Source organism: Syngnathus floridae, chromosome 10 (genome assembly GCF_059516105.1).
Source record: "Syngnathus floridae isolate MCC-2025c chromosome 10, RoL_Sflo_1.0, whole genome shotgun sequence".
Classification (NCBI taxonomy): domain Eukaryota; kingdom Metazoa; phylum Chordata; class Actinopteri; order Syngnathiformes; family Syngnathidae; genus Syngnathus; species Syngnathus floridae.
The window spans coordinates 2,495,875-2,522,484 of record NC_142422.1 but is presented as its reverse complement, the minus strand read 5'-3'; the positions used below and the strand labels follow the sequence as shown (position 1 = coordinate 2,522,484).

Genomic DNA, 26,610 nt, shown 5'->3' with positions numbered 1-26,610 from the left:
GAGGCATCAAAGGGTCTCAAAGACGGGGGTACCACTCCTGACGTGGACTAAGGGGGGAACGTGATCCTCGGTGGGATTAGCGTGTCTTCATCTCAAGCCAAACAGTTTTCTGTAAATCCTCATGATGGAAGCGCTCAAGGCTAAACGCCTCACCTGTTATTCACTTTTAAAAAAAATAAAAAATCAGGTTCACTTGGTTTTTACGAGATTTGGATTGCAGTTTTTACCAGACTGCCGTACTTTCCGCCACGACACAGCCTCAGCTCACCGAGTCCCGAGCCAGAAGTGTCATCACTGACTGGCGTGAATCTGAAGGAGTGTGACCGCAGATGCGTGTTAGAATAAACTCTTAGCACCAGGACATTTTCCGCTCATCCCCTGCCGTCTCCAATCTTTTTTTATTGATGTCCTTTCTCTTAACATGTGACTTTTACAACATTGAGATGCAGAAAAATTTGCATAGCATAAATCAGAATGGATGATGTGGTAATTATAACTTAAAACATCTGCTAACTTATGCAAACAGACAGAGCACGCAAAAATCTTTCGCTGAAGAAACCGAGCATAGCCTATTTTTGCCAAATGAGGTGACAGCATTGTTTTAATATTCTGTAGATGGAAGATTGGGCACGAGCTTAAAAGCGAAACTATTCCCAATCATTCCCATGTGCGGCGTATACATAAACACAAGCAAGAGGGTCTTGTTATTGTTATTGATGTCGCCACACTGCAACTTTTTAACCAATGAGACTTCAATCATGGACGACTTTGGCTCGCCACAAGGCGACAGCTCTTTGAAAAGCAAAGTTGTGTGTGTGTAGGGGGGGGGGGGTCGACCACACAGCGAGCGGTCGCCCCTATCCTCAAATGCCACCAATGGCCGCTTTCAAGTCCAAAAAGGTCTCTTTGGGTAATTAGGAAGTCAGCCAGTGACACTTTCCCAAGATCCCGAGGGTTCCCACTTCTTCCCCTTCATGACCAGCCAAGTCCCAATTAAATAACAGCTCACCAAGACTATTGGCGGGATGCCCAAAGTGTGGGGCCTAGGAATTATATTTACAAAGCCTTTACGGCCTCTTTAAATTCAATCCAACATCTTCGTATCATTTGACAGTCGGACAGTTACGCACCGATTGAGTTCCGTGCCACCGTACCTCGAAATACATCTCGTGCCCAAGCAACCACGGATAGTTGAAGGCTTAGAAAGAAAAATGGGGTTTAGAGTTCATGCGTGTCACACGCAGCTCAGCCAATTCCTTGATGAGATGATTTACAAAGATAAGGAATTCAAAACCTTCAGTCGCAGTCGCATTAATGCCAAGGCTGATTTACGTCTGGAAAACCGCTTTCCACAGGCTCTGACAGTTCTATATATACAGTATCTGATCCCTATCGCTCTCTTCAAGCTCTTCATCGGAATAGTCAAAGCCATGTGTACGCAAGTCCATCAAAAGGGGTTTTCCTTCCCCGCTCGGTGGCTCGTTTCGGAGGGTGCCATTTGGAATGAGACGGAACTTCCTCGTAACCGGCGATCGGAATCTCTGATGGATGGAGGCTTTCGATTTGGTGTTGAACGCGTCATTTATGATGCTTGGAAATTTCCACTGGCAAATAAAAATGTTGGCTCGGTACGAGATTTGACTGGCGGGATGTCAGTTTGTTAGGCCTTGTTCATCGTCCGATGTCAATGGAAGAAGTCTGCTGGATTTTGACACGACATGGTTCAAGAGATTTACCGTAATTCCAGTTTTGATTTCAAAAAAAGCCTTTCACGAAAGATCTTTTGAAGTTTCCGTCTGAAATACTCCGACAAACTTAGCAGTTCGTTCGTCACGTTTAACGTACAGACGAGGAGGAGGTATGAACTTCGACGGGCATACCTCTCGACAAGGAGCAGAACCGCTGGATGTTTAGTTGAGGCCATACATGCAGGCCAGGAGTGTGATGGATGAAGTGACAATTCAGAATGCAAGCAAAGACACTCGAAAACGACCCTGACTTTTAGTTCCTGTACTTTTAAAACATCACGACACCCTAAACACTCAACTGCGGAAGGTATGCGAGGAGTCAAGAACAGGTGAACCGTGGTAGCTAACCGCTAAAGCAATCGACTTGGCCTTTTATCGTACTTGTGTCTTTCTTCAACCTATCGGGAATTAGAAGTTGATGGAAATCATGTTGGGTGGCAAGTGATCATCAGGATTGCCACTGCAGCGTGATGTTGTGTTAGCGGTTTTTGGTGTTGACGTAGCTGCAGATCCAATCAAATCGAGACAGATTGGCATCTGGTTGCGTTTGCTTTTGTCTGAACAAACATGCGGAAATGTTATTTTCCCCTTCTCGGCTGTTATAAATGCAAATCAAAGAGGAAGGTGAGCATTCGTGACAACTGAGGAGCATCAGGAAAAAGTCTCTGGGTGGTCAGAAATATTTCCCAACCAGGAGGAACATACACAAATGTCACGACACTCCACTTTTGGAACCCGATTTTCCACTTGTCTGTTCGAATGCCTAAATCCAGTTCCATCTTTTTAATCTGACATATCAAAGCTGAGCAAACACAGTCTGGTATGAACCGTTCCCGGAGCCAACTTGAGGCGCTCGGGTTTCACACATCTGGAGATGTCTCGTTCGGAGAAGAGCCTGGAAGATCCATCTTGATACCATGCACATGTTCCTCATGGTTCATGTACCACTTCCATCTCAAGACACCAACATCCTGGTCTGGTTGGGGGTGGAGGGATACCCTTCAAAAACACGTTTGCGGTTTCGATAAACCTTCCTCGCCGTTGAACGCCAGAAGATCATGACACATGGTGGACAACTGCAGGGATTTAGCGAACCAGTTGTCCCTAATCTCCCTTGACCCAAACCAGGCAGCAACTCCGAGGTTGTGGTGCTTAAAGATTCTTTGGCTTGGATCAGGTTTCACCTGTCTGCCTTTCAGACCTTGATGTGAACAGGTCCGGGATAATAGAGTGTCTTTCACCCGACCTGGTCTCCATTCTCCGTTGCTCTTTTCTCCCCCCTTCCCCGTGTCGGCTAATCTCCTCTCGGGTTTAGGATTTCCCGGCCGGAGAGGAAATACGGGCTTGGGTAAACATCAGGGCTCTAAACATCTGTGCGTTGATTACAAGAGCCATACATCAGTCTGACATCAGACTGACAAGTGTCTTTTCAGAAGGTGACAAGGGCGAGAGGGACTGAACGAAAGGGGGAGGGATCCTGTGACACCTATCGCCCACGTTTTCACAACAGGGTGTGACTTTTTAGGTGAGGGATCTGTTGTCAGAGTAGGAAGCTTACGGATTTCACGCCTAGTGAGACAACTCCGATCGGTTCTTGACTCAAAACTCTCAAAATGTGCCATCACAAGTTTTTCAAACTTCTCCAAATTGAGATTAGATGATGTTATAATGCTTGAAAAGCCATCAAACATCATCTTGGAAGTCCTTACCAAATTAGCCCATCTTCTCAAAATGTCTTTTTCATATGAAACCAGACTGGACGGAAAATTAACACAAACGTCACCCTATTATTAATATGTGGCCAGAATGAATGTAAGACCTCCTCCAAGGCCAACTAATTTATTTTAATTTTTGGATAGAGGCGCAAGTGAGCTGCAAATTGACCCGCAAACCAAAGCACCCTGGCAGAGGTATTAAGTGGGGACTTAAAGCTCAAAATCTTCTTGACCAGTTTTCTTCTCTGCTTTCTGGAAAATTGCGATTCTTGGACACAGCCAGGACTTCTGGAAAAAATGATCTCTTTGAAATAATAAAAGATTGAGATTTATGCCAATCTGTATTTTGCTCCATGTCTTTCCTTCGTCGAGAGGCTGCCACCTTCGTTCTCGCCAAAAAATAACAACTGGGACATCCTGCACAACACCAAAACTCCAGCTCCACCAAGCAGACTCAACCCGACAACATGGTAGCACAAGAGATGCTCAATTCCATCCCTGAGGACATCTCCAGAGATGCCTGCTGGCAGCAGCATGGAAGCAGAAGTGGGAGGCAACTGGTCCACCGTTACATCTGGGATCCAGGAGACGTCGCCATAGGAGACAGACTACCTCACCAGCAATGGACCGCACTGAACCGTTTAAGAACTGGTCTTGGGCGCTTCAACACATCTATGCGTGTTGAACTAGTTGTCGAATTTCTTGTCGTTTAGTTGGGCTTTAGTTGAGTTTCTCGCCTGGACCACTGAAGACCCAGACGTAGTTTGGATCAACCAATGGGCAAACCTTCTTGGTGTGGGCTTTGGTGCCATTTGCAACTCCATTGCGACTTCTCAGCCAGTGAGATTTGTAGATCAGTTCGGTTTCTCCGTTGCGTTTACAAAAGCAGATGTGAGCACAGAGAAGACAACTTCTTCATCTTGTCCTTTTTTTTTTGAGGGGGGAACAAAATATGTCACTTTGAGTCACGCAGCAGTTTTGATTTATGAAGACAGATCAGCCTCATTTGTCCTACTGTCAAAGCCTGTCTTTGAACATCCCGCGCCCCCAAAAGGTCCCGATTTAACTTGACGTGAACCTTGCGGTCCGATAATTCCGTTATAATTACCGAGCGATGAGTTTGAGATCTGAGGTCGACCGCATGATTTCCGATCTTTCTCACGACATATGTTGAGGTCAAAGTGCTTTAAAGTGAGCCGACGTCTTCCTCGACGGCTTGTTTACGGAGTTATCGCATGGATTCGCTTTTCAAGAACCTTAAATGGCTGCTTCAAACCAAAACATTCCTGCATTCCTTCTTGACACTTTTTGTGGGTCTCCCCATGATGAACATACCCACCAAACTTCATGTTGCTAATTCAAACTGTCTTCAGAAACTGAATTATGCTTTAATTCCAGACTACGTGATTTGTTTTGGACCTAAGAATGACATTGATAAAAAACAGCGACAGGCATTCAATCTAGAAAAGACTCAGCAAAATAAATCATGTATAAAAGAGCTGTTTCGTTTGGCTGCTCTTTAAAAAAAAAAAAGATACATTGCTCAGGAACAATGGGAAAAGTCAGACATGAAAGCTTTTTACCTTTGATTGCTGCACATGGACGCCGTACAAGAGAATATTCCGGCGCTTAGCTGCTAATGCTAACTCTGTAAAGGTTGTCGGTTCGATCGCCCATCGGTCCAGAGTGCTTACATGGACCTGTTTAAAAAAAAAATTGTATTCCACCTCTGGTACCCAAATTCTTTCATTTCAATCAAATTTTTTCAGACAAAACATCCGAACCTCAGCATCAAAAAATTTTTCAGATTGCTAACATCTGACCAAAGCTGTGATAACGAACTCCTCACCAAAATGACAACCACTGGGTGAAGAAGTGTTTGTCTGGTTCTCTCCACTGCTGCAAATGTGGTTTCCACTTTAGCCAAATCAGAAACATTCATCTAGAAAAAAAAAATAAAGATAATATCTTTAAGAGCAGATGTGATATTTCTGTGTTAAGCAGCCAAATAATACATTCGTTTGAAGACACAAAAATGTAAACGTACAGAAAATTGGATAAAGTTCCAGGCCTTGAGCAGATACCGGACGTTGTCTCCCGTCACATCTGGGATGATGTTCAGCTTCTAGAAGATAGATAGAAACATCTCAAGCTCTTTTTGTCACCCGTTTAATTCTTTTGCGTTCTGTTTGGCCTTGGCGAAAGAAACGTGTGAGGAGAGAAGATGTCAGTCAAACGCGGTCCTTCGCCTTTGCGCCCCTCGGCAAATAAACACCGACTAAAAGCACTCAACATCTGGCATGGTCATCCTCGCTTCTGGATAACGCCAACTAAAATGGAAAACGCATGTCCGAAAGCAAAATTTTGCAGCTCTTGTCCAGTCATTTTCCGAACCGATAACTTTAATCCAACTGGTTTAAATCACGTGACTTCTATCTGCTTGTCGGTAACATGAGCTAGCTAAGGAACGAAGGCCGCCCGTACCACAATTAATCAAAAGTGCGGTCCGGTTCAGTAAATGTGACGGCCATCTGCTTTTCCCGCATGCAAACAGTCACACTTCATTACTTCTGCAACCACAGACAGGCCCAGTTGTTTTGCTAGCGGACCACCCGGATGACGCTCATGTTAACATGATGCTCCGCGACACGGACATGTTGGTGGATCCCATTTACGTACTATTTTAATTTCGAGGCTGCAAAAGGATTCGTGGAGGGAGTCGGCCAGCCGGCTCGCATGCGAACACCCGTCTGTGATCACGCAGGCAGATTGAGATAGCGTGTCTGGAAGAACAACACGAGTACACCAAATTAAGCTTTCTCGAAATTTGGAAAATAAGAGTACGGAGCTCACCTTTAACGACAGATTCCGCAGCAGCCAAGTCTCGTTTGTAGGTGACCTGAATTCAGTGTGAATGTTTTATTTTGAACATTAAAAAAAAAAGGAAATATAAGAAAAAAGTAAAATACAGAAAATGATAACTCAATAGAACATAAAAAAGAATTATAATTTCCCCCTTTATAATAAACTCAAATTTGTTCAAAAAGGAGTAGAAAGAAGCAAATTAAATTATCAAATTAAATCCTTTTACTAACTCGGTAAATTGGAAATAATGTGAGCAAGTCACCTTCCATAACGTGGGCGGGCCTTCGATGAGTTTGGCGTTAGTGGCGCAATACCGCAGCACCAGATGGAGACACTCGGTACCAAAGTCAAAATCGGCTTCGGTACACTGAGGAGGGAACCAAAATAATTGACACTTGGTTTTATTTTTAAATCAGAATACCGTATTTTCCGGACTATAAGGCACACCTAAAACCCTCAAATTTTCTCAAAAGCCGACAGTGCACCTTATATGTGGACCAAATTCCAGGCTGTGGGCCAAATGTGTTGTGTGATATTAACATTATTGATATATTGTTTTCACTATTTCAAGTTATTATATTGTGATTGTATTAATGGTGCGCCTTATATATGGACAAAGTTTTAAAATGGGCCATTCATTGAAGGTGCGCCTTATAGTCCGGAAAATACGGTACTTGTGAGACGAGGCGCCGCTGTAAAAATCGTGTTTAAAAGTGCGTGAGTTGGTAAGTTTGAAACGAGTTCACAGTTTTACAAAGTGACCCAGACAAGAGAAAGTGGCCAACTACTTAATAGGCATTAAATTACACGGCACTCAAACACAAAACAGGATCTAAAGCACATCAAAAGAGCAGCGAAATAATGTCTGCTCGTGCATCATCCCGTTGTCTTGTGAAAACACTCGGGCCGACAGTGTGTGTCTGCTGATATTTCACCAAAGCGTCTCGCTAATCTGGCGCCTTTCATCCTACTGTCGTCATCAGAGGAACACAATGAAAACATCATCATTGGCGGCATTCACTTTTCTTGGCCAGATGTGATATTTTCCACCAAAGAGACTAAAGTCTGTCTTGGGGTGCGCAAAATACGGCTCGGGGGCTTTAATATGGCCCACCGTAAAAAAAAAAAAAAAAAAAAAAACACTTATCGAGTCTACGTACTTTCTGATAGGCTCTATGGATGATGTTGTACTTGAAGGCTTGAGGCATCTCGCTAGCTCTGTACTTAGCTCGCTCCAGCGAGTGGTCCAGGAAGTCCTCTGACGTGGTGGCGATCACCGTGGAGACGAGCGGTCGGATCGCCCCCGACGCCTGGGGCGGTTCGAGGAAAACACGAATCTAATTTGTCGTTAGTTATTTCGTGCATCGCCGGTCATACAAAACCACTCACGCCATGTTCCCGGGCGGCCATGGTTATTTGATACAGGAAGTCCTCCTCCACAAAAGGCCGCACAGCATCATGGATGATGACAACCTTGTTCTCCTGCATCTCTTCCTCCGTTTCTTCACTTAGAGCCATGACTCCATTACAAATGGACCTGTGACGCGTGCAGCCGCCCGCCACCACCCGAACTTTGGTGTGCTGGAAGCGCCCAACGATGTCCGTCATCAGGTCCATGTTTTCTTGGGCCACGACAATCACGATGCTGCAGATCCATGATACCCTGCGAGGACATCCCATTTTCACCCATCTCTCTTTTGACATTTTATTGCATCCTGAGATGGCTGACATTTTTTTTAAATCAAATTCCCCTTTCAAATGTGTCCCTTATCTTAGCTAAATAATTAGCAGGATTAGCTTATGATGATAACTTTGTAATGGGAGCAGTTGGCTGTCAATCTAACTAAAACGGGTCTCGTCATTGGTCCAGATATAAATAGGGGCGGGGTTAGGGCTACATGCAGCATGGCAACATGTCTGCACAAATGTGCATGCAATATTTTATTCTTGACAGTATTTAGACAAAGCTACGCCACAGCTATTACCTGGAAGCTGTTTTAAATCGTGAAACAGTCATATTTCTGCAAAAATATTGTAATTCTAGTGTTTAGCGTGAGTTATGAACCACTGACTCGACTTGCATCGTTTAATACACCAACATACGAACGAACTTTCCCATTTTTTAAAAATGTATGCAAACCTCTCAAAAGCCTGAATGGTGTAGCTTATGAGCGGTCGGCCGAGTAGCAAGCAGAACTGTTTAGGTGTTTGCAGTCCGGTTCTCTCTCCGCTACCTCCAGCAGGAAGAACCACACACACCGGGAAATCTACGCCAACTGGGACCGCTCCGAGATTGTTCTTCTCGGGTTGGCTGGAAAGGAAAGTCTCAGGATGGACGGTCCGGTCCGATTCCTCCATCATTTCCTGGGTGGAATATCACGATAACATTCCTGATAGAAGAGGTATGGATGGATTTCTAACTTGGATTATTGTGGAGCTTGAATTTCAGATCAACATTTTACTTCCGCCCTACACATTCAAAATAAAAGTAGTTCGGGTCTCAAAATATTCGTACGATACTTTATATGCATCTTCTCGCTGCTCTATATTTATGTATGTTAATCATATTATTTGTTTGCTTTGTGTAATAAGTACTGATATATTCAAATAAAATTACCATATGGCGTAAAATCAGCATAGAATGACAAATCTGGAATTCAGTAGGATCAAAACTATATCCGGTACTTTAGAAGAAACTTAAAGTAAGAGCTGTGGCTAAATAAACTAGAAAATTTAGTTAGTAGCAACAAAAATGTATGATTTCCGCTTAAAATTAAGTGAATTCAGGGAACTTTACACTATACACACAAAGCGGATTGGCGGATGTTCTCGCGAGATTCCGGTCATATCATTGAATTACGTACATCTCGCGAGATGTTTGGACACGTCAGTCAAAAATGACCTTTTAGTATTGGTTGATGATATTTACTGGTTGACTTGGAATATGAACAATTATATGATGATGATAATAATAATAATTATTATTATTGTTAATAATTAATGACTCTATTCTGGAATATGCATAACTGAAGTCTCACGAGATGGTAGAAATCTTAAATTGACTAATTGAGTTAACCATGGACCTGACTCATTTAACTTTGTTCTTTTGTGTTTGGAATGCATTATGTCATTTACATGTGTGTTTGGGAAAATCAATCCGACTTTCATTTTCTGATTTAAAACTTTATTGGCAAAGCTTTTCTACGCATTACAGCCACATGGAATATATTACATAATTATTTATATACACATGGTTGTAGGAGGAAAAACAAAATTGGAAAGAAAAGTCCAATTTTGACATATACACAAATGTGGTTTCAACAGGTAGTTGGAATTTAAGATGGAGAAACTTGGAAATATTCCAACTTGGAAACCTTAAATAGTAAATAATGGAAATTTACTGGGAATTAAGGATCATATAAGTAGACATCCATGCAAAATTCCCATCCTTTAAAAATACCTGTGAATTCACATGAATTATTGTCAAAAGTTTCCAGATTCCTCAAATTTTGCAACCTTATTGTTTTACTGGTGTTGGACAGCAAAAGCACAAATACATGACTACATGGGACAATGCATGTTTTATCTCAATACAGTTTCTGTTCACATTATTTAAATGGCAAGGAAGTCCTTAGATCTCCTCCAGTTTGGCATAAATCAAGTCCAGCCTTTTGAGCGACGCCATAATCCACAGACTTTTTCATCATGACCTTTCGTGTACTTCCAGGTGGCAAAGGCTTGAGCAGACAATTGTTTGATTTTTGTTTTGTTATAACGTTAGCCTTTTGGAGAATTTCTGGTATTGCAACCCCATTTTTTTGTTTTTTTAGTTCATTCTGCCACCTGTAAGTATCCCACCCTGTCTGTTGTTTACAAACATAATGAAAGAATCTATTGGCAAGGCCTCAAAGCCTCCACTCCTCATGGGGCAGTCTGGTGCCAATTTTGGCTCATGTGCTTCTTTCCCATCACCTTCCTGCTCTTGGACTTGTGCGGGATTAGCGTCTGGGGTGGCGTCAGAAGCCCAAACTTATTCCCTGACTCATTATGCTGCTTGGAGAACCTCTTGCACTTACAGGAGGTAACCACGGTGATTTTGTAGGTTCTAGTGCTGCCGTCCTGGCACTGCAGACGGATACGCTGAGTACGGGTTTTATCGTTGACGCAACGCCAGTCCTGGCCGCTGCTGTTAGCCGCGCTATGGCGAGTCCAGAATTTTTTGTACTGCCGGGCTCCGCCGATCCAGTTGTGAAGCATCTGAGCCGGGAGACACTCGCCGGCGCACACCAGCTCCTTAATGGGGTGGATGCTGGTGCAGTGGCCGTCTGAGATGTACTTGGTGGACCTCAGCTCTCTGCAGCCCATCTGGCTTCGCTCTGAGGGAACATTTGAGTTTTTAAGACAACAGCTCACTTTAGTCATCTCTCTCCTGGCTGCTTAAGTCCCATATGGCTTCGTCATTAATAAAAACTCTGACATGGTAGATTCGAGGCCTGCTGGAAAATGTGAACATTTGGGACTATTTGTTGTTGAGATTCCACAATGCCCGATATAAAAAAAAAAGTAGGACTCCTCCAAGCAGCTAACGAAAGTAATGCTTTCCTTTTTCCTGAATTTTGCTGCAGGCTGCAAATTGTCCCCTGCTGTAATTGAAGCCGGCATCCATTGATAACATCACACGCCTTCTTCACAATGGCTCCCTTTCCATGACAGCGTTTGATGAATAGAGAGTGACTTCACCACATGTTATGACATCTAGTTGGTTTCAAATTGTTTTTTTAAATTCATTTTTATTTTTCCCATTTTTAATTCCATTAGAAAATCCCATGACTTAAAGTAAGAGAACTTGTGTTGTGTGCTAGTACTGCATTATCAAATTAATTAGGAGTTTAAAATACTATTATCTGTTGACTAATTGTTTTTAGCGACCTCTAGTGGTTTAGGCGCCCTAAGCAGGTGCTTTGTTGGCTTTTTGGAAGGACTTAGTTATAAAGACTTCTTTAAAAAAAAATCTTTGCATTATCTCTTTTAAAACCATTTAGAACCATTTAGTCATTTTAGAAGTCAAGGTTCTCCTCACTCATCTCATCTTACCTCTTCTGTCCTGTCCCGCCGCTCTCCCACCGGCCCGAGCCCGGTTCAGGGATACATTTCCCGGCTTTGCATCCTCCTGGGGTGGGCCGACGTGAAGGAAGAGGCTTCCCGCATGCTCGGTGGCGTCGTTGTTAAGGGCCTGGCTGCTCCTCAGCAGGATGCAAAGTAAAAGCAGTGAGTTGGAGAAGGACTTGTGGTGCATGGTGGAAGAAGAGGAGAGAGTTAGAAATGAAGAGAAGGATGCTGCAGCTGGTTTTATACGGAGGAGGGGTTTTAAGGTGCTTCACTATCTTGGAGTACACCCACTTCTTGGATTTAATTTTAGAAGCAAACTGACAGACTTGATAAATATTAATGAAGGTGCACTCATGCTAACATGAATTGTGAAACGCCTTGGGAAGGCTAACGTAAATTAGCATGGCTTTTATGATATTTATGATTATTTATTATAGTGATTGAGAATTGGTGAGTCTATGAACCAAAGGTGATGAACTTTTTTTAATGATATATTTAGTTCATAAAATAATTAAATAAGCAACTATCCATCTATTCATCCACATCGCTATTGTCTACTCATCTACATATTCATTCTATTTTTTTTTCCTGAATGACGTGACGTATGTTTATTTTTTGGAACGACAGCGACACTTGCTGGTCAATTGTATTATTTTATTCTTATAGTTGTTTTGGCGGTTTTTGTCCACGAGGTGGCAGTATTGTACTTCTCATTGATAAGTTGGGTCCATTATGGACACCATCATTTATTTTTCACGACGGAGGGAAGACCCCATAAAGAAAAAAGCCAAATAAATTTTATAGTGATATTTTGAATGATTAAGTATTGTGCAACTTAAGAGATGTTTTGTCTTCGGGGTTTTACAAAATATGCTGTCCTCCACTCAGAACAGTACACATAAATTATATAAATTAATGATATTATATTAAAATGCGTTAGTGTGTGTTTGTTTTCCAATGATAAATAGTCGCAATGAACGCATCACAGAAACAACAGCAGAGTTTGAATTGCTATATACAGTATTTGTACATATTGTTATTTTTTCTCCTCAATCTCGCCTGAATGTTCCCACCCAAATATTTCTTCAAATCCAGAGAACTCCTAAGGGCCAAATGAATTCCACATTTTTCAACTCCCATTGCTGTCACTGCTCCATCCGCACCTCATTTATGTTCTATATGCTTTAAATGTGCAATTTTTTTACATATTTTTCATGTTCTTTATGCCTACAATCTACCATATTTGTGTAAAATTAATGTTGCCTGTGCTCTAATGTACCATAACATCTTTTTTCTAGCATATTCATTTGTCATCATAACTGATATCCCAATATAATGTATGCATATAAATGATACATAATGTTTCATCCACATTTACATATTATTTAATCTTCATCGTTTCTACTCATACCTTCTAGCCTTGTCCTCCACGTGGCTTGTCCCCAGGGGTCCTGAGCGGTTCTGTGGCGGTCCACAAAGTGTATAGCGGCCAGTGGTGTCGGGTTCTGCTTCACCGCAGAGGGTCCGGACCCGGTAAGACGCAGGCCTCGTGGTGTAGCGGTTGGCATAGTTGACCCGGTCTGGGTTAGACTCCGGATTTCGTGCATAGTTTGGTGACTGACGACATTCCGGGATTGGAGGTCAGAACTTTGGCTGCGAAAGTATACTGGATGCTAATACATGAAAAAGAACATATTTATTTATTGTGCTTTTTTTGTCATACTTTATGACATTTGACTGCAGATATGTAAATATTTGTATTACCCTTGGGATTTCTCAAGTGCTAGCTAATGCTAGCTTAGCTGAATTGGATTTCTTCCAAACATGAGTATAAGTTGTTTATTGTTGTTGCCTTTGTTTGATTTTCAAGTTTTAGAGCCCAAAATTTGCGTCTCTCCCAAGTCAGAGTAATAATGACACCACAGAGACCAATCCTGGATGATCTTTCCCATGAACGGGCTTGCCTTGCCCCCCCTCCCTTTTTTTTTTTTACCAGCGCATCCCGCCCCACCCATTATCCGTAGAGGATTAAAAAAAATAAGACTGTCAACTCCATTTCACGAAACAAATATTCTAGCGTGTAAATGTAGGTCGGCGCTTCCGATCTCGTGACTTCTCATCCTTTGCCCCTCATTGGTTGTTTTGTCACCATGATGGTGGCCCGTGCATCCAACTTCCCTCCCAAATTGTCTACCCCGACCACAAGCCGCCGGTTGTCCCACAAATCCTTCTTTTTTTTTTTTCTTCTCCCTTCCCTTCCCTCCACATCCGTCATGTCTTCATTGCCCAGCTGGGCAATGGGTGTAGACCCGCATTTAGGTCATTTCCTCCCGCTTGGACCGGGGCGAGCCGTCAATGGCACGGGCCGCCAGATTGGAAGCCCTGGGTTGCCAGATTGGGGACCCAGTTAATGTAATTAGAGAGTGGAGGAAAGAGGCCCGATGGGGCCTGTGGCGCTTGCAGCAACAAAAAAAAAAAAAAAGTGCGGTAATGTCTGAGGAGCTAATTCTTCCGAAGCGGGAGCCAGCGGCACGCTGTAGAGCAGACGGCCGCAAACTTTACAAATAGAGGTGGCAAAAGTACGCCGAGCCGCTGCACGAAAAGGACGATAAAAAAAAAAAAAAAAAGTCAAAGCCTTTGTTTTATTTTATGGTATGAGGAAATTTTACGATTCCCATTCTTCAGATGGCGTAGTCGTCTGTGGCACGGAGCGAACTTGATAATGAGGGGAGACGGCGGCGTGGGGGGCCCCCCCCCTCCCCAACCCACCCCACCACAACCCGACCCGTTAAAAAAGCTCTGCTAAATTGAGCCGTAGAAGTCAGCCAGGTTATTGCTCCTCGCTTGACCTCGCCTTAGATGACACACACCGTAAGTTGCCTTAAGTTCACTTCGGCCTTCTCTCGGGCGTCCATGTTTACAAGGATCTTTTTTCAGACCCGCGTACACAAATCACAGCTTGTACGCACAAGGCCTAACGCTGACCAGAAAATTGGCCGGCAGGTTTATAGGGCGACGGCGTGAACTCGCACACAAACAAATAAAATGCGTATTAACCGTTTTGTACTTCATACGATTGCCGCCACAAATCGAAAAATCTCCAATGCTGCGTTTACACTTTGTTCCCAGCGGCCACAAAATGGATGTTGGCCTTATTTTTGTCTTCATCTCTGGATTGCTAAGTTTTCTCACAGCCTATCATGATATCCGTAACAGGCCATGTGGGGAAGGGGCTGCAGAGTCCCGGAGGCACACAGCAGTTCAGCTCGCGGTCTATCACTCATGCCAGCACTTTCCCCCCTCCTGACTTGTCACATTCTGAAGAGGTTCCTCACTTGTTATTCTCTTTCATGGCTTTCTATGGAAGTCCATGAAACTCTTCCACCAGAGTTGGCATCAGCGAGGGAGGGGTGGAGGTGTGTGTGTGTAAATGTGTGTATATTGTTGTCACGAAAAAAAAAGGCAGCAGATGCGGCGAGGAAAGCATCCAAAAAAAGGCGGGTTAGTTTTTTTTTTTTTTCCTCAAACCCCGAGAGGGCTTTTTCCTTCCTCGACTAAGCTTCTTTCTTTCTTGTGGAGAGCAAGAAGAATGCGGTCCATTTTTCCATCAGCGCCGATGTTTACAGGGGGAAACGTTACGCCGATGTGGCGAAGATTTACGACTTATTTACGCTCGCCATCTTTTGTTGCTCTGATCACTTTCGATGCTTTGTATCCTGTACCTAAGTGAGTTGTGGGTTTTGTTGCACAACCTTGTGTGTGTGTGTGATAATTGTAATCAGAATCCAAAAGATAAACACATCTTGCTTGTGTAACACTTCATTAGCAGAGAAAATGGACCAATTATCACTGATAGATGGTCAAAGAGCATTGATTCTTTGTTTTGGAAATTACCACCACAAAAAATGTTTTAACATAACAAGAAGGATCTATTTATTCACACGATACTCCCCTCCCCTCATGTATTTGGAATTAAATTCTTATTTCCTGACGTGACCCCATACTAGCTTATGCTAAAGAAATTAGCATATTAGCAATCCTTGTTATTGTGTATAATGATTGACACATGGACTAGCTTGGAAAATGCTAAAAAAAAAATAATTGACGTATTTCTCTGTGTGTGCTATGCAAGTCGTGCAAATGTGAATCAAATTAGCAACACGATATTCGAGTCGTAAAGTGTTATTTATTTATTCAGCGTCAAAATGATTGCAACTAATGAAGCCAACATCTCCCAGTAGGATTTTTTTTTTTTTATGTACTGCAACAGTGGGGGATTTTACACTCTCCCAAAAATGCAGAGGATTGCCAGGGAATTCCAAAATTCTCCCACTCCCACTTGTTTTTTTTCTCCATATTCCTTGTCATTCCTTCCAATCCGTGAAAATCCACAATGTGAGAGGTCACAACAACTTATTTTATTTAATAGATGTTGGCAAAAAAAAATTCCAAAATCCGCCTACTCCCATTTCTGATTGCTCGTCATTTTTTTTTTTTTTTTTTTGACGGGAGTACACGTTAGACAAATTGAGACGTCCAGTTGCTTTTCATATGGAAAAGTGTGTGGGATCTTCCCACACGGGGTTCAGGAATCTCTATTGTTTCCTGCTGCATGATGAACATCACGCTCCTGTCAAGCTCCAGGCGTCGCTTCCTTACTCTTTTCCTTCGCCGTATTGCAAAAAAAAAAAATAAAAAATGGAGAATACATTGTTGGAAGTTGCTGTCATCTGTACGAGGAGATAATTTAAGGCTCGGAAGCAGTTGAAGACAATGGGAAGGGGGGGGGAACATGAAGTTTTTCTTTTTATGCTTGTTTTATGACAGTTGGACCGTAGTTTGGATTGTAAAAAAGTGGTGGGGGACAGGAAGGAGTGGGAATGAAGGAATAAAGAAGTATTGTTGTGGAAAGCCGAACCTTGTTTACAACATTACGGCTTCCTAATTTAAGCGCGGTCGCATGGTAATGACATGCAGAATGTTTATGGAGGCTTCGTGTCACATCAAATGAAGACTAACTATGAGCACTTAGCTCCGGAAACAAGATGAAATGTGTTGTGGTTGTTTGGTAGTACGGTACTTAAAGGATGCAATGCGTTGTGGCTAGCGTTGGGCCACATGGACTTAAAACGAAGTCTGACTTTTGCGAAATGTGTTTTTTTTTTTCCCCTTTCGCTTTAAAAAAGACATTTGAGAATGACATTGTTCAGAATAGCTGAAAATGCCTTTTGTTTTTCACTTTGAAAGTGAAATTTGACGTTTCCAGTTATGTTAGCTTTAAGCTAGCAGACGTACAGTTTATGGTTTGTCAAATATTTTAAATCATTTTTTACTTTCCCTTTAAAAAAAGACATTTGAGAATGACATTTATCAGAATAGCTGAAAATGCCTTTTGTTTTTCACTTTGAAAGTGAGATTTAACATTTCCAGTTATGCTAGCTTTAAGCTAGCAGACGTACAGTTTATGGTTTGTCAAATATTTTAAATGATTTTTTACCTTCTCTTTAAAAAAGACATTTGAGAATGACATTGTTCAGGATAGCTGAAAATGTTGCCTTTTGTTTTTCACTTTGAAAGTGAAATTTGACGTTTCCAGTTAGCTTTAAGCTAGCAGACTCACAATTTATGGTTTGGCAAATATTTTGGTGTTGAACTATAAAATATCTTTTGTTTTATTCTTTGCTTGTATGTTGCTGCTCTATCTGTAATAAAATAAAAGCTGTTTGAAGGCTTTTAATTACTGTAGCAGCTATGCTAATTTTTATTAGCTTACATTTAATGGTGGTACTTGGACAGCTAAATACTTTTTGATGCGAGAAGTTAGAGAACCACTGATGTCGAATAGGCTCTTGGATGCTTTTTGTCCCAAAGCGTGACTGCGGCTTTCTACCCACACGGGTTCCTTCAGGGCCACTGTCATGTGTGCATGGTTTCCAACAGGAAGTCCAACCCCTTCCCCCTCTCCTCCTCCTCCTTTTGTTTTAATGAAGCCCACGGGAGGTTCTGGAAAACCCTGGAACTGAACGTGGCCTATCCCATCCAAACCGCCTCCTCTTGCATGGTAACAAACACACCCTCTGGACTTACCCGTTTTTGCGGACGGTCGCTATGGCGACAGCCGGCGGACAGAGTACGACTTCCGCAGATGTGGCGACGACAGAAATCTTTGCTCATTTGCAACCTAGGACTTCCACTTTTTAATTTGATGGCGGTCATCCAATTAATTAGACTAACGATTAAATGCAAATATTTCCAAATTAAACCTTTTAAACTATTTCTGTCTGTTTACATTTTGCAGTCATAGCTTCTTTCGGAGGGCCATTATAACTGTCAACCCAAAAAAATGTATCAGCACCTTATATTATATACAGTAAAAGCTTCAAAACAAACTGATAAATAACTCCTAACTGGTCAAATATTTAAAAAAAAGATATTAAAAGTGAAGACAATTTGCAATTCTCGTAACGAGACACGAATTTGATGCACAATTTGTCTTTGCGGGCCACAAATGGGCCGGATCTGGCCCCCGGGCCTCGAGTTTGACACCTGTTGTTTATATCATGCTTGAAGATCTCTGAATTTTTCCTTCAAACTTTTTGAGTCACCTGAACTTCAAAGTATGCTGCTAGGTGCCCTATTTGACCCCGACTGCAGGTTTTTATGCTTCTATATCCTCCCATTGTCCCAGCCATGCGTCATGCATCTCTTTTTTTAAAGGACTCTCCTAATTGGGCATTGGAATTGTTCTGGACCGCAGCTTGACTCGGGAGGGGGAAATGCTTGGGAACGACAGCGGAGCAAGAAGCGAAGCTCAAGTCGTCCCTTGAGTGAGTGTGGGGGTGAAAAATATGCAAGAGGGGGTGGGGGGTGTCCGAGAGCTAAATCTGACTGACACCGAGCAACAATAACCCTTGAACCCACGGCCCGTTGGGGTGTGGTACTGTTTATTTGCAGGCGGATAAATGTCAAGCAAACATTTGTGCTTCCCAAACAGAGCTGACTGGTGGGCCGAGAAGAAATATAGCCAGGGAAAATGACTTTGCTGTAAAAATAGGCGTCGTAGCCCGCCGCCATTGACAGACGCTTCAATCAATTAATCAATCATCGGCCAGATTTGGCGATTTTATATTTTTTTGGGTCACAAATGTTTTTGGGTTATGATGTAAAAAAATGAATGTAAAGAAATTAACTGCTTTTTATGAAGTGAACTTGATAGGCAGGTGAGAAGGTGAGGAGTGTCAAATTTTTGTGGTTATTTGTCTAGACGGCGTGTGCGACGATGATGTCATCACAGCTAATCTGCTAATAAGAGTGATAAGCATGAAATGTATATCCAGTTTTATCAGAGGCAGACCTGCTACCACAAAAAAAAAAAAGTAAGTCAAACCACCTGTGGATGTCAACTTGACACCTGTGCAACATCTGAGGTTGGTTGGTTACTGAAGATCTGAACATGGCGTCGTTGGTTATTTGATTGGCTAGTTAGTGTTAGTTGGTGACTTACTTGCTGTTTAGTTTGTTGGTGGTTTGGTGAGTTTTTGGCAGATTGTTTGGATGGTTTGTTAATTTGTTGTTCCGTTAGTTAATTAGTTAGCAAACTAGATAGTTGTTAATTGGTTACTGGTATGATATTTGCTTGGTTGGTTTATTATCCAGCTGGTTTCTGGTTAAATCTAGCTAGTTGTTAATTGGGAACTGGTATGTTATTTGCGTGGTTGGTTTATTATCCAGCTGGTTTCTAGTTAAACTGTTCATTAGCTAATTGATCAGTTGGGCTGTTGGTTGTTTACAATTCAACGTATTCAAGTTCAAGTAAAGTTGCTTGATGTCATCATGGAATAAAATGTGCTGTATTTTAATTTGAAAGCTTTTAGCCAGCTTTGTTGGATCCTTCCACAAAGCAGAGGAAGCTTGAAAAGCAAATGAAGCCATTAAATCCTAAAACGGTGACTTCACTCGCCCGAATGGTTTAGCTTAGTGTACCTCCGGAGGGACACAGCGTAGTGTACCGGTGACTAAAGTGGCCCCAAAAGGACGTGTGGCGCTGCCGGGTGGGTCCGCTAGGCCACATGAAAGTTGGCCTGGTTCACTTCAGCCATATTGGGACGTGTGAAGTGTTTCCCCACCTGGCGCGAGCTCGGAAAGGCGTGGACACATTCGGTCTGGCCGGAAACGGGTTCAGCAACACGTGTGTGTGCGCCTGGCGGTAAACCGGTGCCCCCGGTCGCCTCGGTGCCCCGGGCGCCCGTCCCGTTTTGGTTTTGGCGGTCGCGAGCCGGTCCGGATTTAAATAGAGGTTTTAGTGCGGTGACCCCGAGTTTGCTCGGCGAAAGCCTCTGTGGAGCATCACAACAAAACTCTGCACGAGTTCATTTATAGAACATGACGTCACTAAAAAGTGTTGAATTAAATTGGAAAAAAATGAAATTGTGATAGATTAAAATTCATAATGGAGGGGGGGCATATTCACTGATAAGCAGAAATATTGAAATAACTAAATGATATCTTAAATATCTGCAAAATATTGAGGGTTAGGGCTGGGCTGACGTGCATGATAAATTCACTCAGCTGGAGTTCAGAAGGAGAACAAAAAAGAGTTCAAGCTGACTGGACCTCACCACAGGCCACCACTGGTACCATTGGAAACACGTGTGTGTGTGTGTGTGTGTGTGTGTGTGTGGGGGGGGGGGGTCCAGTGCACAGCACCCGCTAACCTGCTAATAGCCTCCATTTATAAGACAAACAATACAGAAGGTTAACAGCAACTTCCATAAGTGTAAATGTTTTTTTCTTTTTTAAATTATATAATTTTTACATATGATATAGTTTTACGTATTATAAATTACATAACATTTTAGTGGAAATTTTTATTTTTATTTTTTACAGATATAGGAGTGAATGAAGTCATTTCCTGATAAAGAAGTTGATATTTTAATCAAAAGACAAAAATATTTTACATGGACAAGATTTATTTGAAGACACTATTAATGGAAAATTAGATAACATTAGCCTATTAATGAATCTAATGTGATAAATTTAATGTCGCTAGATAAAAAGCTATTTTAGGAGGAAAACGTTGAAAACAGAAAAAAATTAATTACAAGAAGGAAAAAAAATCGAACGAAAAGGCGCCATGTGAGGCGCCTTCCTCTTCTTCTTCCGTTTAGGACCATGGCGGCGTTCCAGCCGTGTCCTTCTGCTAAAGTCATTTTCCCTCAAAAAGGAATTAATTTCCTTTCGGCGTGGCCCACTTGCTCCCCCCCCCCCCCTTCAGTCCAGCCCAGAACATGCCGACATTTGCAGTCACCGTGACAACCGAAAAAACTTGACATTAGTTTGTCATTTACAAAAATAACTTGAGCTACTCATTCGTATTTTATTATTGTTTCTATTTTTTCCCCGCTCTGTCCTGTCACTAAATAAATGAACTATTTTGCTGCTAGCTTGTTCTTCGATGTAACAAAACGACTTCTGTGTTTGTCAACAGTGATGCGTTGGCCAACAGGAAGTGGAGCCCATTCGCGTGAGAGTCGCTCCAGAGGAAGCAACGAGGATGACCACAACGTTGGTCTTCCTTTGGGGAGGTCACAGGTGACGCCTCGTTCCTCGTCACGCAAACCACACCAGCCTAGATGATCATAACAAAAGTCCTTGGCCTTTCTGTGGTTTCAAATTTTGTAGCTGCTGAAGTGAATCTCGAGTGTTTGTCGTTGGAAATGGGTAAAATGGCTTCTTCAAAGCAAAGGTAGGCGTACTGTAGGTTTTTGGGTAGAGATTTTTTGTGGGTCTTGTCATGAGAGACAAGTCTACCAAATTTCATGTTGCAAAAAGAAACAAATTTCAGTGGAAGATCTCTGAAAATTGACCAAAATGTTGTCTCAAACCAAAATGGCAGACCCCTGGATTTTTTCAAATGTAGCTCCTTGAGACTTTTTTTGTGGCTCTATGCATGATAGACAAGCCTACCAAATTTCATGTTGCAATTTCAAACCGTAGTTTAATGCTAGTTTTCTAGGTGTCGATTTTCACCTGGCTGAGCACACCTGCAAAAAGTGCTGACATTGTGATTTATTGGGCCTTTGGAATATTAAGCGTGAAGCAAAGCAAGCAGTTTGAAGCGGGCCTCCGCTCCCTAAAAACGTCCTTCGTTTCCTTGAGGCTCCCGGCAGATTTATGGCGGCGTTCCTTTTGCATGCACGCCGTCCCTCGGTGAGCCGGCCTCCCTCTCACGTTACACCCTATTTATAACAGCCCCTCGCCAGGCTCCCTGACTTCCCCGAGACCTCCTCCCAGCCTCCACGCTCCCCCCCTCGACAGACTCCGCTCGACTCGGTTCATCCCGCTCCGATCCGGAGACCGAGCGGATTACGCCGGGAAAGGACGTCCCTCTCCTCTCTTCTTTTTGGAACTTTTAGGAGCTCTTGGATATGCGCTGCCGGTTGCTTTAGGAGTTTTTGCCATGGATCACACGCTTTTCGGCTGCTTGAGGAGCCCCCACGCCCCGGCTCAGGGTCTGCACCCGGCCGCCTTCGCCCCGTCCCCGCTCACCCTACACGGACGCTCGGACCACGTCTCCTACCCTGACCTGGCCTCATCGTCGTCCTCGTCCTCCACGTCCTCGCCGTCCACTTGCATCATCTCCAGCTACGCCCCCGACGACGGGCTGTACCACCCCCACCACCACCCGCAACAACACCCGCACCACCACCACCACCGCGGCCACCACCCGGCCCCGCAGAGTCAGCACCACACGGCCGCCGCCTGGCACATCCCGCACATGTCACCCGGGGGAGCGAGGGCTAACCTCTGCCACCCGCACTCCCACCTGTCCCACGACGGGGGTCCCGCCGCCCAGGACTTGGCCCACGCCGGGGGGCCCGCCATGGGCGCCACCACGCCCGGCCTGGGCGGCAGCAGCACCCCCACTGGGGCCGCCTCGGAGTTTGGCAGGCCCACGCTGTCGCCTGCAGAGGCAGAGAAGAGGAACGGAAAAAGGAAAAGTGACAGTTCAGGTATAAATACTAACATTTCAATCCTGTGCGGAAAGTGTGTTTTACATATAATTCACTTCCACTCTCGCACAGGCCATGTCAAACTCATTTTTCGTCACAGGCCATATCGTGGTCATGATTTCCCTCAGACTGTCAAACGAATGACTGGAAATCATATAAATAGTTATTAAAAATACAAAATAGACCCGATATTTAATTTAATATATTAGTTTCAACTTGAATTAGAACATGTGGCAGTCAAATATAAGATATGGGATAAACAAATATTAAAAGTTGACAGTTTAATAGAGATTTTCTGCCAAAATAAGCAAATCAGTTCAGCAAGAAATATAAAGTCGGCACATTTGATTTGCTCTAGTTGGCCACTTAAAATACATTTTTATAATATGAAATCAGTGGCTCTTATTTTTTAAAAAAGAAAGAAGAGAGATAACAATGGTTTATCAAGGGAAGAGGACTTTGTGATTCAGGGACGTATTTTGACTCAAATATAAGGCGGTTAAAAATGACATTTTATATATTTGAGTATATAGCACCAATCAGTCACTAAAACTCTAATGAGCGCTACTTACATCAGTTTTTATAAGTTGGTTTGGTCGATATTTTATCAGCAACATTCTGTAATTTTTTTTCAGGGCGTAAAACAGGATTTCCAAATTAGGATTTCGTAAATTCAATCCGCCCAATTGGACCATAACACTGACCATTTCAAGCTGACCTAAATTTGTTTTCATTTGACATGAGACAAGTGCAAAGAAGTTATTTTCCCTTATTTGAATCCACTAACCTTATAAAAATGTGTCATCAATTCCAGTGAGCACATTTATCTTCCCATTCCAGCAAAGAGACACTCATGACCCCTGAAATGAGCTGAGCATGATGTTCCATATAAAAACAAATGACGGTGCACCATACACGCCAGCAGCACGCACACACATTGGTCTTGCAGGCATCCCCGCTGACCCACCAGATCTTTTCCCACCTGCGCTCATCGCCGCTATCCATCACCAAGGCCATCGCCTCACTGGCGTCGTCGTCGGCAACGTGATCTCTCGGAGCCGCTTTTCGCCGCGCTGGTCTTTTAAAGGGCTCCTTTGTGTACGCAGGCCATTTTTATTTTTTTTATTTTTGCTTTTCTTCACACAAACCACGACTTTAATCTATTTATTCCATCAACAGAATTTATATAAAAAATGTTTGATTATGAAAAAATAAGGCTTGGATTATTGTTGATTAGCTTGTTTGTTTTAATAATTAGTAAAAGTTTTTTTTTTTAAATAACGATCACTTATAATGTTTCTTTAAGTTAAATTTTAGAGATGCAAAAAATAAATTATATATATATATATATATATATATACCATTTTTTTTTCTTTTTTTAAACATGATGACAGCACTCCTCACCACTCACGCTCACACTCCCATTCCCAAACTCACACCCACACACACACCTTCTATTTCCTTAAATGATTTGCAAGATGATCTTTGACCCCTCCCTCTCCTGCTAATCCTCCCCCCCAGTCCCCCAATAACTCCAGTTAGCACACTGATTAGCACGTAGCCTGCTGACTCAATCAGCTGTCTAAATACCAGTTTGAGGCCGGCTCCAGTTTCACCATCTGGAACCCCCAAAACCAACAATAAAAACGGAAAGGGAAAGAAATTGTAGAAAAAGCAACAAAAAAGGCAAGAGACATATCATCGATTATTATTATTATTTTTTTTTAATTGATTTATTTTTTTAGGGGCATTATCCCACCAAAGCATACATTAGTAACTTGAACACACACATGTACACACAAGCTCATATTTACATTTTCCTTGCCCCATTGGCTCTTGTTAATTTCCAAAATAAAACAAATAATATTAAATATGATACATCTGAATAATATCATATTTCAGTAATTATTTGAATTAATTAATATAATACTGTATAAACAATTTAAAAATCCATACTTTTTCGGTAAAGGTAAAATAAAAGTTAAAAACAGTCTACTCTGTTTTGTTGCTATTTTCCATCTTGAAGAAGGAAAACATTTTGGATGGACTCTCAGTGTCATGCGCGTCTAATATAATATCACTTGAGGAAAAGTATTTTCCATTCTTCGAAAAAGTGTCTGGGTGTTTTCCCGCAGATTGTTCCTCCTTTATTGTGGAGGCTTGCAAATTGCTGTAATTGCTGTGTTACAAAAAAGGCCCTTGCTCGTTTTTGAACTTTATTACGTTTTCATGCAGTGTTTACCACTAGAGCGAGCGAGCGAGAGAGCGAGAGGCCCGATTTGGAAAACGTGAGGGAGATCCTCTTTCGGGGGTCCCTGAGGTGAAGACGTGGGGCTTAGCACCTTTGGGCAATCTGGCTTCCAGCTCTCGGGGCCCATTTACACTTTGACTCACCGTTTTAGCACGTGTTACATGAGAAATTGCTATGCCCTCGTTAAAACCTTGTTTTCCCCCACCACTGCAGACTTAAATTATAACCGATATTAGCCTAGTATGCTAACTAGCAGGCTAGGGTTGCTAGCCCACCAGCTAGCGCTAATTCTCTCCAGGAGTGAGATTTAAAGTACTTAGCCAATGTACTAGCTAGCAAAAACTTTCCCAAGTACTTCCAAAAAAAGCAGAAAAACAAGCCTGGTTTATTCAGTAAAAACAGACACATATATTTTCATTCAATTTTAAGGCTAACAAATAAACAGAACTCAAATTAAATCCTATAAGATGACTCAAGGCTTTAAAAAAAGACTTTTGTGTGTGGATCAAAGACGGAAAAGTCACGTAAAAACATACGTCGCGATGAAAATAAACGCAAGCCACATCAAGCTTCTTTTGACGATTACCACATATAGTAGAGTATTGTTTATGGAGCGTGACTTGAATATTCTGAGAAAGTCCCGATTGGAGTTATGTTGTGGTTCTAGTTAAAGAAAACAAAATGAGGGACCTATGGAAAGGCTAAAAATAACTGTAATAATCCGGCAGAGTCGCAGGATGGCAGTTTGAAGTGCGAGCTGAGCGGCAAACCGCGCAAGGAGAGGACGGCCTTCACCAAGGAGCAAATCCGAGAGTTGGAGGCCGAGTTCGCCCACCACAACTACCTGACCCGACTACGCCGATACGAGATCGCCGTCAACCTTGACCTCACCGAGAGACAAGTATGTACTTTTTGCCTGAATATGAAAAACGATATGTATATAATGTACTTCTGCTAGTCAACCTGCTCTAATGTGACGGACGAGTCGAACCGATCGAGATAATCACTGTCAGGTGTCTTCACAATCATTCCATTTTTTTCCCCCGACAATATTTCGGAATGACCTCGTAGCAATGAGAGAACATTTCACGCTGGATGAGTGCAGACAATGATGGACTGTTTAGCACACAACTATTTCATCCTCCCTAGTGAAATCACACTTTTAGCGAGGGGGGGTGTTGAGGTGTGCTAGTTCTTGAGAGGACGTGTTGCTGTGGAGAGGTCACGTTAGGTGACGCCGCGTCCCGAGGGAGGGAGAGGTGATCGGGTTCTGGAAAGTGTCCAGGGCTTCATGCGGAAAAGGCCTCCGTGACCTAAAAGCAATCCGCTGTGAATTTCATACACTCGAGATAAATGTTTACGCTCTAAGGCGTGTGACGAAGACAATTGAGAAAATAAATCCTGGCCTAAGCTGAACTCGTGATTCATTATCTAAGAACATTCTGCAACTTCATTCGTATAATATTAAGACTTTTTGGAAAATAAATATTTTTGTTTGTGTGTAGGTGAAGGTATGGTTCCAGAACCGGCGGATGAAGTGGAAACGCGTGAAGGGCGGCCAGCAGGGGGCGGCGGCACGGGAGAAAGAACTGGTCAACGTGAAAAAGGGAACGCTACTACCTTCCGATTTTTCCGGCATGGCGACGTTACGCCACTCCACGGACTCGTTGGCCAACGACGACAGTCACGATAGTGACCAGAGCGATGAACACGCTCTGTTATGATTAAAGCCACATCATTAAATGATGACAAACAACGAGTGCAGTGAACCCCCGTTTATTGCAGTGGGTATGTTCCAGACCCACCTGAAATAGGAAAAACCACAATATAGTGAAACCCTACAAAGTTTTTTTTTTTCTAGTATTCCTTAGCTCCCATTCTCACTCGCAGATAGCAGCTCTTTTAGGAAG

At 42.7% G+C, this 26,610-nt stretch overlaps 4 protein-coding genes across 9 annotated transcripts in view; 2 read left to right on the top strand and 2 right to left on the bottom strand.

The window, feature by feature from the left end:
• crppa (CDP-L-ribitol pyrophosphorylase A) overlaps positions 1–8,790 on the bottom strand; it is a 10,108-nt gene extending 1,318 nt beyond the window's left edge. The window contains exons 1-9 of the mRNA XM_088386222.1: positions 8,469–8,790; positions 7,718–7,991; positions 7,489–7,638; positions 6,591–6,695; positions 6,317–6,362; positions 6,143–6,246; positions 5,511–5,588; positions 5,313–5,405; positions 5,047–5,163 (exon numbers count right to left, since the gene is read on the bottom strand). Coding sequence (XP_088242348.1) covers positions 5,047–5,163; positions 5,313–5,405; positions 5,511–5,588; positions 6,143–6,246; positions 6,317–6,362; positions 6,591–6,695; positions 7,489–7,638; positions 7,718–7,991; positions 8,469–8,689 — 1,188 coding nt within the window. The 5' untranslated portion in view covers positions 8,690–8,790. The remainder of the gene's footprint in view (positions 1–5,046; positions 5,164–5,312; positions 5,406–5,510; positions 5,589–6,142; positions 6,247–6,316; positions 6,363–6,590; positions 6,696–7,488; positions 7,639–7,717; positions 7,992–8,468) is intronic.
• Positions 1–11,362, top strand: part of ankmy2a (ankyrin repeat and MYND domain containing 2a) — a 16,114-nt gene extending 4,752 nt beyond the window's left edge. The window contains exons 11-12 of one of the 4 annotated variants that reach the window (XR_015860671.1): positions 7,841–8,730; positions 10,954–11,362. The gene's annotated coding sequence lies outside the window, so the exon portion shown is untranslated. Of the gene's footprint in view, positions 1–3,837; positions 4,960–5,270; positions 5,440–7,753; positions 8,731–10,953 lie in introns of those variants that run through there. The other 3 variants (XM_088386229.1, XM_088386230.1, XM_088386228.1) reach the window with 3 other exon arrangements.
• meox2a (mesenchyme homeobox 2a) lies at positions 8,600–26,426 on the top strand. Of its 3 annotated transcripts, none has more exons than XM_088386225.1 (6): positions 8,600–8,730; positions 20,925–21,028; positions 21,119–21,182; positions 21,689–22,449; positions 25,429–25,601; positions 26,206–26,426. In XM_088386225.1, the coding sequence occupies exons 3-6, from the start codon at positions 21,154–21,156 to the stop codon at positions 26,422–26,424; spliced, it is 1,182 nt and encodes a 393-aa protein (XP_088242351.1). In that variant the 5' UTR covers positions 8,600–8,730; positions 20,925–21,028; positions 21,119–21,153; the 3' UTR covers positions 26,425–26,426. The 3 variants fall into 3 exon arrangements, with proteins under 3 accessions (XP_088242351.1, XP_088242352.1, XP_088242349.1); XM_088386226.1 differs by lacking the exon at positions 8,600–8,730 and adding an exon at positions 18,206–18,264; XM_088386223.1 differs by lacking the exons at positions 8,600–8,730; positions 20,925–21,028 and having other exon boundaries at positions 21,055–21,182.
• On the bottom strand, positions 9,513–11,634 carry sostdc1a (sclerostin domain containing 1a). Its single transcript, XM_088386232.1, has 2 exons — positions 11,423–11,634; positions 9,513–10,704 (listed from the first exon to the last, which is right to left on the bottom strand). The coding sequence occupies exons 1-2, from the start codon at positions 11,622–11,624 to the stop codon at positions 10,250–10,252; spliced, it is 657 nt and encodes a 218-aa protein (XP_088242358.1). The 5' UTR covers positions 11,625–11,634; the 3' UTR covers positions 9,513–10,249.
• Positions 26,427–26,610: the final 184 nt, after the last annotated feature.

Excerpts from the sequence above, each read along its gene's own strand:
- meox2a (XM_088386223.1), top strand. The coding sequence starts at position 21,070 with ATGATCATAACAAAAGTCCTTGGCCTTTCTGTGGTTTCAAATTTTGTA. Across the intron at positions 22,450-25,428 it reads AAGGAAAAGTGACAGTTCAG|AGTCGCAGGATGGCAGTTTG; the intron begins GTATAAATACTA and ends ATAATCCGGCAG. Across the intron at positions 25,602-26,205 it reads TTGACCTCACCGAGAGACAA|GTGAAGGTATGGTTCCAGAA; the intron begins GTATGTACTTTT and ends GTTTGTGTGTAG.
- sostdc1a (XM_088386232.1), bottom strand. The coding sequence starts at position 11,624 with ATGCACCACAAGTCCTTCTCCAACTCACTGCTTTTACTTTGCATCCTG. Across the intron at positions 10,705-11,422 it reads GGCGGGACAGGACAGAAGAG|AGCGAAGCCAGATGGGCTGC; the intron begins GTAAGATGAGAT and ends ATGTTCCCTCAG.